This window comes from Poecilia formosa, unplaced genomic scaffold (genome assembly GCF_000485575.1).
Source record: "Poecilia formosa unplaced genomic scaffold, Poecilia_formosa-5.1.2 Scaffold308, whole genome shotgun sequence".
In the NCBI taxonomy this organism is placed as follows: domain Eukaryota; kingdom Metazoa; phylum Chordata; class Actinopteri; order Cyprinodontiformes; family Poeciliidae; genus Poecilia; species Poecilia formosa.
This window is the reverse complement of record NW_006800247.1, coordinates 352596-364798: the sequence shown is the minus strand read 5'-3', so window position 1 is coordinate 364798 and position 12203 is coordinate 352596. Positions and strand designations below refer to the sequence as shown.

Below are 12203 nucleotides of genomic sequence, written 5' to 3'. Positions count from 1 at the left end.
TAGTACGACGCTAATACTCTGTCATAAGTGATACTAACTCCCACCTGCAGGTGGCAGTGTTTCTTACTTCTCCTACTCTGCTTCCTCAGCCTTTCTTGATCTCAAGTTATAGTGCATAATCAATACGGCGAGTAACAAAAAGTCACATTCATCATCAATAATTCAAAGTTAGCACCACAAAATATTAGATTTTTATTACAAATAAAATCACAAAAACAATTGTGAAATCCTGGAGGAACTGATAAATGTAAAATGATATTCAATATTATTTAATTTTAAGAAGTACTTATTGAATGGAGAGACAGATATTTATTGATATTTTAGTTATTTATAATGGAATTTATCAATACATTCTGGCACAACCAGTTTCTGGCTAAACTTTGCTAGTTTTTGATTTATATTCCCTCTCAGTTCACCGTTGTGACGGTTTTTTCCAGGCAACGTTGTTGCCTGGAAAAAACCCAAAATCCGTTTTCTGTCAGAGGCGGCCCAGCCAGTCATCTGGCTCACCATTTGGCATTTGTCAGGTCTTTGCACTTGCCCAACTCCCCTGTGCTCAACATGTTCACGAACTGACTGCTTAATGTCTCATGTCCCCAGCTGCTACTGATAGTCAAGATGAAAACAAAATGTAAGGCAGAATCTGAACAGTAAGTTTTAATACAACCACCTGGATCTAGATGTTTCTGTGGTAGCCATTTACATAAATGAGTCTAAATCAGGTTAAATTTGGGTTGGTCGCCTTTGGCAGCCTGTGTATTTACAGTTACACCTAAAATTAACTACAACAAAGTATATTTATTGGGGAAAAAATGCAAAATATCAGTTGTTTGCAATCAATAAATCAAACAAAAACTATTTAAATAACAAAACTAATAGGACAAATTTAAAGGCAACCAGTTATTCAAAATTCACATTTTGCACATTTCTGAACTTCCATTTGAGTCTCAGTTGCTTCTATAAACACTCAACCATTTTTTGGCAACAAGTTAATGTCTTTTTTTTTTTTTTTTTTTTTGTGGTCTCTGGAAAATGAGTCGCTTCAAAAACCTCCCAATTGTTAAGTTACATTCCACAGGGACTGCACCGTTACCTAGCAACCCCAGAGGAGTTCCCCCCATTACTTAGCAACCCAAGAATGTTTAGTCAGCTAGTTTTTACCTTTTACCGCTGTATGCGCTTCACAATGGCTGCTGGAAAAGAAAAGCGTTTTGTTGTTGACTAACCATCCAGAAACCACTTTCTGCTTTCTTTTCGATTGTGCAGGAGGCTCTACTAATGCTTTTTAAAGATGTACAGTTGCATAATTGCGCATCTGTTTCCAGCCATTTTCACCTGCGAGTTTAAAATGACAAGACACTCTAAAATAAAATCTCATAATCTAAGGATGATTTTGTGTAAAAAAATGTTACTAGCATGTTTTGTTTAGCTCATAGATCTATCATAACCTGTTCAAGGAAGCATTTGAGACCCAAATAAAATATGAACATGTGAAATTTGCATAATAGATCCCTTTAATGTAGAAAACTAAAATCACATTGCATGGGAAAAATATCTGTTTTTAATTGAAATTCTGTCAGTGGAACTATAACTTTTTCATCAATATTAAAGAATAATTGACCCAAAACAAACTCCTGTATCTTTCTGAAAAGCCGCTTGTGAGTTAGTTTTGTTTTATTACCAGTGTACTAGAAAGTACACCAAAAATATTTGGTAATATTTGTAGTTTTTTTTTTTTTTTTACAGTGTAGAGACTTTAATTCAGGGAAAATAATGCTAGAAGTTGGAATTATCCATTGAAGGTAGGATTTAAATTCCTTTTAATAATTTTTAATCAAACTGTTTCACCTCTTCTTGTGTAATTGGTCTGTTCTGGTGAATGAATACTTTTAGTTGCCAAGTCTTTGACGCTATAATCGACGTTGTATGTCCAGTTTTTGTGGCTCTGAGTCCAAACTATTTAGGCCGTCTGGGGTTTTTGGTGTTGCGTACCAGACATCCGCATAGATTGATGCTCTGACAGTTCACACCTGTTTCAGGATGAATTCTCCTGCCTGCTCTGTTTTATCGCCTCTCATGTTTTGGTCTTATGAGGCCTTTGGAAGACGCTAGATAACATTTTGTGGCCATTTTTTAAGCTTTGAGTTAACTCCACTGAGGATAATGGTGACAAGTTATCATTCCGTACATGGAAGCCATTTTAAAATGTATGTTACTCAAATATAAAGGTGTCATTGTTGACGTCTTAAAAAATGCGCTGATCTCCAGCTCAGAGTATCATCTTTGGGATGTGTTTTACCACAGAAGGGGAATCAGATTATAGAGATATTGTTGGTGTCATGAGGTCGTCTGGAGTTTCATTACTCACTGACGACAGGAAAGCGTTGCTGTGTGTCTGTCTGTGTGTCAGTGGCTCCACCAGGGAGGGCAGGAAGGTCCTTCAGCTGAATTATGCAACTTGACAGAACGTGAACGAATGAGATGTAAAACCCCTCTGTGTTGTCACTGGCTGGTGATTGCTGCTGTGGCTTTGAGGTGGTTGTTGGCATGAGTAGAAGAGTTTAAAACACAGCAATAGCATGCTTCAAATGTACATTTTCTGCTTAAATTACATTTGTTTCTATCTAGAGAGTTTTAATTTTACAAAGAAAATAAGAGTTACTGCAGATATTTAGGTCTGAATAACGTCACAACCAGCTTTTAACTCTTCCTGACAACGATTATCAATAATATTTTAAAGTAAGCTAATATAGCTAAGCTAATGTGGGGGAAGCTTTTGTAGCTAATATAAAATTTAACGCTACTATACGTAGGCTGGCTATATTTCATAGGCTGCAATAGATAACACAGCTAATATAAACATTGAGTTAATGCTAAAGGATAAGTTATAAAATAGCAAAACTAATAAAATATTATATAGTAGCAGCTAACATAAAGGCTAATATACCTAACATATAAGCCAAGCTAAACAAGTGAAGTGATGCTAATATAAGAAGTTAGCTAATGGAAGAATAGCTCATTTCTTACATCTCTTAAACTCATACATTTATTGAAATGTTAACTCTTAACTCCTCTAAAATTGTTTTGTTGTTTGATAAAAGGTCCTAAATTAGAACTACAAACCAATGTTTGTATTTAGACAGTAAAATGTTTGTTCTTTGTCTTTTTAGCTGGTTTTACACTAACAAGTAAGATTAAAATATAAAAATGTATAATTTCTTATATCGTACAGTGCATAGGACTGCAGTTTGTCTTGCCGTTTTCTCTATTTTCTTCTTTCTCATCAAGTTTTCTCACCATCTTCTCAGCATCACCCAAACCCACTCGTCCTTCTCACACCCATCTGATACGCCGTTCGTCCCATCATGCACCTGCGTTTTGCTTTACATGCATGCTCACATCTCTGGCCTTTGGCGGGAGCTTCTTCCCAGATGCTTTGTTGTGTCTGAGAGCGTGTGGGAACATACGCATCCTGAGCTGTGGGTGGTGGGTGGAAAGCAAATGTGAATAGTGATTTTTTGCCATTCTCCTTCCAGCTGGCTCAAAAATATCCAGCGAATTTAATGACAGCCTGCAAACGCTGCTGCTGTTTGCAAGTCTGTGCTGTGTTGCTGAGCTATCTGAGAAAAGAGTTGGTTCTTCTTTACTATTTAACATGCTAAGTTAATTTAGTTTGGCTTTTTTTTTTTGAGAGTTGGTGTTTTAAACAGAGTTGGGTAGTAACTAGGATAGCACTTTATTTGAAGGGATGTGCAACATTAACACTTTTAATTGACTTTTAATGTGAATTTTGCATTAAATTTGTCATTATTTACTAAATGATACTTTCTGGCTGCAGTCATAAACATAGTCTTATGCACAACCCTTCAAATAAAGTCTTAACATAACTAGTTACTAGTTACTTTAGAAACTTTTTTTTGGGAAAAAAAACTTTTAAAACTATTTTTACTACGCTGTACTTTTTACTTTTACTTGAGTAATTTTTATTTAATGAAATGTCGCCAGTCTTTCTTGCTTAAAGTTTTTGAATACTTTACCCACATTGCAAAAAACTCATCTAGTCTCTAAAGCAAATATCTTATTACACGTGAAATAAGACAAAACTAACTTACAGGTAACTTTTCAGCAAGATACAGGAGCTTGTTTTAAATAATTAATTCCTCAATATTGATGAAAATGTTCTAGTTCAGCTGGTAGAATATTTCACTTATAACAAGACATTTTTCCCCACGATAAAAGTAAAATAATGAATATGTAAGCTAATAAATTTATAATAGTTAATATACTGTAGGTGTTGGGTTGACATAGGTAAAATACAACAGCTAAAATTGTGTAAAATTCAATAGTGTAGCTAATACAATAGATAGATATACATAAAAAGAGATCATGTATCTAATGCAATCTCTAAATTAAAATAAAAGAGTTAATGAAGCTAATTCATTAGCTAACCTTATAAAAGAGAAGCTAGTGTGGCTAATGTAAGAGTTGGGCTAATTTGAGAGATAGTAAAGCATTTCATATAATCGCAGTGCTATTGCAAGATTACCTCGTGTAGTAGCTAAATTGATGCATTCATTTAGCAATGATAATAGTAATAATAATAATGAAGCTAATTATGTGCATTATAATTAGCTAATAAACTTAAAACAAGAGAAGCTGACACTGCTAACGTAAAAACCAAGTGAATGCAAGATGAAATGTAAAATAGCTAATCTAATAAAAGATTAAATAAAATGGTAAATTTTCCATTTACTGCAGTTTGTCTAATATATGTAATATAGTAGCCATGTTAATCCAGCTAACAATAAAGCTAAGCTAACACAAGAAAAGCTAATGCAAGAGAAATGTTGTTGAATAGTTGTGTAACTATTCTGATCGTCTCTAAATTTATGCTAAACTTATCTTACTGAATCTTAAGGATCAGTCGTTGTCATGTTTGTCTGTTCCAGGTACCTGAAGCCAGATGTCCAGAAGAAATCCAAACACAAAACAGCCGTCATAAAAAAGACTCTCAACCCAGAGTTTAATGAGGTAACCTCCATGTTTGTGTGTGTAACTGAGACAGGCGCTTTTGATTTCAGAGTTTGCTTCTTTTCATCTTCCACCTAATTTTAGAGAATATTTTGTGACCTTCTGGCCTCTTTCTTCTCCCCAGGAGTTCTTCTATGAGATCTCCTTCACAGAGTTAGCTTCTAAGACACTAGAGGTCACAGTTTGGGACTACGACCTGGGGAAGTCCAACGACTTCATAGGTGAGTTCATTACAGAAACACTGATTAATAATAATAAAGGTGTTTTTGTCTTATTAGGTCTAATTCTTTCTAATAGCCTCATGTACAACACTAGATGTTGCTCAGCATATTTGAGGATGTTCTGAATTAGCTGTTAACACAGAGCAGTGGAGCTCTGTGTAAAACCCAGATGGGTGTTGGTTCGTTTAAACTTATCACAGGCTACTGGGTGTAAGAGATCACATTTATTTGTGTTGTAAATATATTTTCCTGCCTTTACTTCCTCAGACATGTTTTTGTAAGGATTTCTAATGCAGAGATTGGAGCCAAATCTGTGGAGTTCACTTTGTCAAGTTACACAAAAATTAGTAATAATGTGAGTAATTTAGCTCATCATAAAATAAAACATTTTCAAGCTAAATATTTAGTTTGCTACATAAATACTTAGTTTTAAGCTAAATATTTAGTTTAGAGGTATATATTTACCATCAAATTAAATATTTAGCTTGCTACCCAAATAATTAGTTTGAAGATAAATATTTAGTTTATAGCTAACTAACAAAATAAATAATTTGAAGCCAAATAATTAGTTTGAAGCTAAATATTTAGTTTATTTAGTTTATTAGCTAAATATTTAGCTGTTTCGTTAGCCAGCTAACTAAATATTGACTGGCTATTTATCCATAACTAGTTTTATTTTTATTCTTCATACTTAGTTATCCAGTTAACTAAGTATTTAGTTAGCTGGATAACTAAATACTTAGTCAGCTAAATATTTTACTTGGAGGTAAATATTTATTTGAAATTGTGATATTTATAAATTAATTAGAAATATGACTTTAAAAACTGACCTCCCATCTTTTCTCTTATTACTCGTTACATAACGGGTATTTCTATGGTTAATTATTGACTGTGTAACTTTACAAACGTCCCCTCATACAATCTGACCTCTTCTTTATTTTTATTTTTCAGTGACTTAAAGACATTTTTGTAAATAAAGTCTCATGTCAGTGATAGATGCAGGCAGATGGTGTTTAAAATCTTTAAAAGAATCTCACAAATGAAAGATTTTTAACAACATTGGAGGTAAATAATTGTATAAAACAGCTCATCACTGCGTAGCTTTCAGGAAACAGTGTTTCTGTGTCGAATGACGCTCCTGGTCTGGTTCTAAATTTGCACACGGATCTCATTGCAATTGAAATATATTCATGTGATGTAATGCAAGTAATAGTGAATGCCCATGGGCATCTGCATAGAGCCGCTGGGGAGAGTTTCATGGTGTGCAATCCGTCAGCGAAGGTGACAAGGGCAACCTCACTTATTAATATTTAATTTGTAATTTCCACTTTCAACATTTAAGCTCTGCATGTTGAACCTGTTCACATTTTTCAACTTCTAGACTTTAAATCTAGGGGCAGACATTTCATACTTGTTACTTATTTATGCAAACAAGTGAAAATATTAATGGTACTCATTTAAAAAAAAATAATTCAAAATCAGATTGATATTTTCTTCCAAATCATGTATTGCATTTCAGCCTCGTAAAAATACACGTTTAGTTCTACAACTAAAAAAGTCTATTTTTGTTTTACTGCTGAAACATTTACTGCTATTTCAGCACCTTATGGTCAAAATCCTGATAAACTCAATTAAAAAATAAATTATTTATCCCAGAAAGAAACTAACTGATCTCCAGTAGCAGTCAGTCATGCAACAAATCTGAGGAGGCCTCTGACTGAAGACTTTTGCTGTTTGCCAACAGCTCAATTTCTGGGCAGCAGAGACATTTCACAGCAACAAACTGCAAAAAACTCAAATATCACCAAGTATTTTTGTCTAGTTTTTGGTGCAAATATCTTAGTTTAAAATAAACAAAACTAACTTACAAGTAACTTTTCAGCAAAATATAGGAGGTTATTTTAAATCAATAATTACTTAATATTGATTTAAAAAATATTAGTTCCACTGGCAGAATATCTCACTTATAATAAGACATTTATATAATAATTGAACTAGAACTTTTTCATTAATATTATGGAATTATAGACAACAGAAAACTTCTGTATTTTGCTCAAAAGTTACCAGTAAATTACTTGTTAGAATAAAGTTGGTAATTTTTACGTTATTCTCATAATATTATAACTTTGTTGACTTTGTTCTGGTAATTTCATATATTTTTTAATTTTTATTATTATGGCCTTATTACGCCATTGTAACTTTCAGCTATAAAATCATTACATTTAAAATTAGAAACCTATAAAAAACTATATATATTTTTAAAATCAGAAAGTATGTTTAATACTTGCTTAAAAGTTTTTTTTTAATCTCATGGACATATATTCTAATTTATTGAATACAACGTGTCTGGGTTTGACATTTTGGACGTTTTGATGACATCATTAGAGGTTAAACCTGAGCCTCTACACATCCCTCGTCTCTGGGTTTGAAAACTCTTCTTCTGCGTCTCTGCTCTGGTTAGGGGGCGTCTCCTTCGGCTGCCACTCGCAGGGCGACGCTCTGCAGCACTGGATCGACTGTCTGAAGAACAAGGGCCAGAAGGTGGAGCGCTGGCACACCCTGACCAACGAGCTGCCCGGCTCCACGGTGCAGGAGTGAAACCGGGACGATTCGCCGCACGCGCTGAGCACTTCCTGCATGACTGCCATGGATTCATTTCCTGCTGACTGAAAGCAGCAGTAACCTAACATTTGAGCTAGATGGACTTAATTTAAAGGTGACCTATTATGCTTCCTTCATCAGGTGAGGACAGGTCTCTGGTCTACACAAAACTTGTTCATCACATTGTTTGCACAAAATAATGAGATTTTTAATGAGGTCTTTTAAGAATGAGTTGTTTCAGGGCATCCTGTCACTTTAAATCCACGCCCGCCCCTCAACTTAACGTTTACACTCGGAAGTGAAAAATGGCTGCAAACAGACAGGCAATTATACAACTGTACCAAGAAAAATGCAGCAAGTGGTTTCTTGATGGTAAGTCAACAACAAAACACTTGGCTTTTCCAGCAGCCATTATAAAGCAGTAAAACCAGCAGGAGCTCTGCTTTGGTTGCTAGGTGACAGGCGGAGTTCCGCTGGGGTTGCTAGGTAACGGCGTAGTGGCCGTAGACCCTGCCTAAAATGAGCTGGATGTCTTTTTTTTTTTTAATCGCTTGGGTTGTTTTTAGAAGCAGTTGAGACCCAAATGGAAGAACAAAAAACACAAAATATTAGTGCAGATATATTAGAAAACTAACTTACAAGAACTTGTTTTAAGTAAATAATTCTGTAATATTGATGGAAAAGTACAAGTTTCACTCGCAGATTATTTCACTTAGAGTGGGGAAAATGTCTCATTATAAGTAAAATCATTTACCAGTGGAACTAAAACCTTTTAAATTAAAAATAAGTTCCTATTTTTCACTAAAATGTTACTTGTAATTTAGTTTTGTTACTAGGAACTAGTATCATTTCACTCATAAGACATTTTTCACCTGTTGCAAGTGAAATAATCTGCCAGTGGAACTAGTGCTTTTTTAAAAATCAATATTAAGAAATTATTGACTTAAAATAAACTCCTACATCTTGCTGAAGGGTTAATTGTATGTTAGTTTTATTTATTTCAAGTATACTAAGATATTTACACTAGAAACTATCAATCAAGTTTAGAGTACAGGGCATGTCAGCAACATGGCAGTTCAAAGTGTTTTACATTGTGAAAACATAAAACAAAACATTAAAAACACGACATATGGTCAACAGTTGTGAAAACCAAGAACAGACATCGAATATGTTGGTTAATTTTCCATTTATTTTGGTTCAAAAGCAACTCTAACAGTCCAGACCAAAAATACTTGGTAAGATTTTGTGTTTTTGGCATGTGGAAGAATAAAAACGTGGAAAAAATGAATTTTGGATCATAGGTCCCCTTTAAAAACATTCGCAGACGTTCATGTCTGTCTGGAGAATCTAAAGGCTTCAATCTGATCTGATTTAACAAGAAATCCTGCATGTAGTGTGTGTGAGAACAGGGAGGGAGTTTTAATTATCCTGCAGTTTGACTTCCAGCCAGCTTTGCTTGCTTTTATTAAATCCTGTCAGTTATTTCCATTAACTCCTGACATTAAATCTTAACGTCCCTGGCAATAACTTTCTTTTCTTCCCTGATGCTTCCAGAGATTTCCAAGTGGTCTTAATCCTGCCGGACGTTCCCCATCTATTGATCTGCCTGTCACTGGGCCCAGGCTGATAGGATAATTGGCTCTTTTAATGTCGATGGTTCGTGTGAGTCGTTTGCATGTTTGATGTTGATGGAGTAAAAGAAGAGTTTTATTCTAACTCGCATTTCGACGTCTGTAACAGTTGTTTGACGTGTCAGCTCTGATATTTATGTGTCGATGCTTTGTTTTTTATATATATACATGTATAAAAATAAAGCAGATGGCGGAGGTTTAATTAATAAATGACACTATCAGCCTGTTTGTCGAACACAAATCAGTGATGAATTGTTTTAAAAACAACAGTGTTGTGTGATACCTCTGTATTTTACCAAGCTGCAGGTTTTATCTGTGATGAATGACGCTAATGCTAACAACAATAATAATAATAATAATAATGGTGTTAATATGTAAATACTTTTGGTGTTTTAACTGTTTTGAATATTTGTTATTTTGGAAAGTGGGCATGATTGTTGTTTGTTTCTTTATAAAGCATTTCTTTATATAACTGGTTGCAAAGTGGCCTCTGTGAACTTCTGCTGTTTATGCACAGCCCAGCGGCAACTCAATAAAGCTAAATACTGCCACCTAGTGTCCTGGACCTGCAACTGCAACATATTTTCTAACAGGTGAGCAGAACAACGTTTACTTTATAAAACAGAAATTAAAAGAATCAAAAGAACTACGTGGAGAAGCAACATGCATAGTAAACTCCATGTTTATTGGAAATTCTGGTAAGGATTTCTAAATTAAATCTTTTATTTTAAATTGAACATTTTAGAAAGATTCAACCATTTGAGTTGATTTATTCATTGGGAAACAGACACTAGATAAAAAATTATCTAAAATAAAAAATAAAACACATATACCACACAATTCCTTTGAAGTAAAAAGTAACTTAAACTTTTTAATATATATATACATTACTGTGTTATATAAAATTTCTTTGTTGAAATTTTTAATATATTTCAGAAAAAAAGCAGAACACGTACCCTTACAATCGTCCTGAAACCACCAGTACAGTGTTGCGACAGAGGAAGAATACAAAATTAATTAATTAAATAATTAATTAAAAACAACATTAAGGGTGTAAAAATAAAAACAAAAGTTAAATATACTATGTAAATTATTTTGTCTATGCTGCGACTGACCGGTGATCAGCTATTTACGGTTAGAAAATATTTCATATTTTTAATAAAAATTACATACAGCTTTAAGGGATCAAGTAAAAAATGTAAATTCATATTTTAATGACACTTTGACATTTTTTCAATATTTTATGTCAGTGCCCGTTGATCCCTTTGCAGCTACGTCACTAAATCATTTGAGGCGCCATGATGGACGTCGGAAGTGAGGGACTGGAGCGACTGAAACTGTTTTCCAAACTTGTTTTTTGCCGGTTATTCGTGGCTTCTACTTGTTTAAGTCGAGCTAATTTGTGAACGTAACTCACCTGGTTGTGGCTCATATACGGCGGTATTTACAAAAGTTGGAAACAGCTAGCTTAGAAACCGACCCATACCTTCTCCCTCCTGACGTGTTAATCAAATTACTGACTTTGCCTGAATTCACACCACATGATTTATATCACTACGTCATAAACAGAGTTTACCTTTACACCGGAGCAGCCTTAAAAACGCACAAAAGACGAGACTAAACATTATTTTCCATGCATGCTAGGCTACATGACGGTGCCTCGTTGTCTCCATGGTTACCAACGGTTAGACGCGCCTTTTCCATACTGCAGTGTTTGACATCTTCCTAATCACATTTAAAGTACATGAATGTTAATCTTCTTACCTTGTAAAAAGTATTTGCAGCAAATGTTCAGGTTAATCGCGTACGCTAACGCGTTACCGTTGACAGTCCTATGATGCTAGCTGAGAAATAACCGAAGTTAGCTTTAGCAAATAAGCGAGAGTAGCTCAATATCACCACATAAAAAAACTCAAACAAAAACAAAACTGCAATACAATGTTTTTTTTTTTTTTAAATAGTACTTACCAGGTGAAAGTTATTGTTGGCCCGCCCTCCAGCCCGTGAAAGTTCGCCTCTAGCCCGTAAATATCCCCCAATGCAACTGTACATTAAAAATTTACAGTACAGCTGTACTGCATTATCTCCCAATTCACACTCCTCAGATCTGGTTTCACACTTTGCTTTATTTGTTTGACGTTCTGGGGACTTGGGCAAATTTGCAATTTCTTCCAAGTCTTTAAGCAGTCGCATCTTTTCATACAGGTGGAGCTGTGTCATACAGCACTCATAGTTTTTCTCCAAGAAGCTTCTCTTTTCAATTCCCTCAGGTAGCGATGCCATGGTTTACCACAGTTCTTGAAGAAGAAAATGTAAGTACTGTTGAAGGTTGACAATCAGTTTAAGTAAAGTTTGTGGTTCTGACGGACAAGGGAAAAGCAAAGGGATGGGGATTTGAGCGTTGTGACTTTGATTTTTGTGGCCTGCAGCTTCGGAGGTTTGATTGTCAGGGACCTCAGGGACGTTCTCTACCTGGACATTTACGTGGGTTTGTTTGTGAGAAACACCATGGACATTCTCCTTTTGAACATTTCCTTCAGTTTGTTCATCAGGGACACCAGGGACATTCTCCTTTTGAACATTTCCTTCAGTTTGTTCATCAGGGACACCAGGGACATTCTCCTTTTGAACATTTCCTTCGGTTTGTTCATCAGGGACACCAGGGACATTCTCCTTTTGAACATTTCCTTCAGTTTGTTCATCAGGGACACCAGGGACA

The 12203-nt window shown here is 34.8% G+C and overlaps 1 protein-coding gene across 3 annotated transcripts in view; it reads left to right on the top strand.

Moving 5' to 3' along the window:
• The window catches only part of LOC103152347 (double C2-like domain-containing protein alpha), a 41856-nt gene extending 33629 nt beyond the window's left edge, over window positions 1–8227 (top strand). For all 3 annotated transcript variants that reach the window (XM_007572776.2, XM_007572775.2, XM_016661052.1), the window contains exons 9-11: window positions 4950–5031; window positions 5156–5252; window positions 7714–8227. In XM_007572776.2, the coding sequence (XP_007572838.1) occupies window positions 4950–5031; window positions 5156–5252; window positions 7714–7850 (316 nt within the window). In that variant the 3' untranslated portion in view covers window positions 7851–8227. The remainder of the gene's footprint in view (window positions 1–4949; window positions 5032–5155; window positions 5253–7713) is intronic.
• Window positions 8228–12203: the final 3976 nt, after the last annotated feature.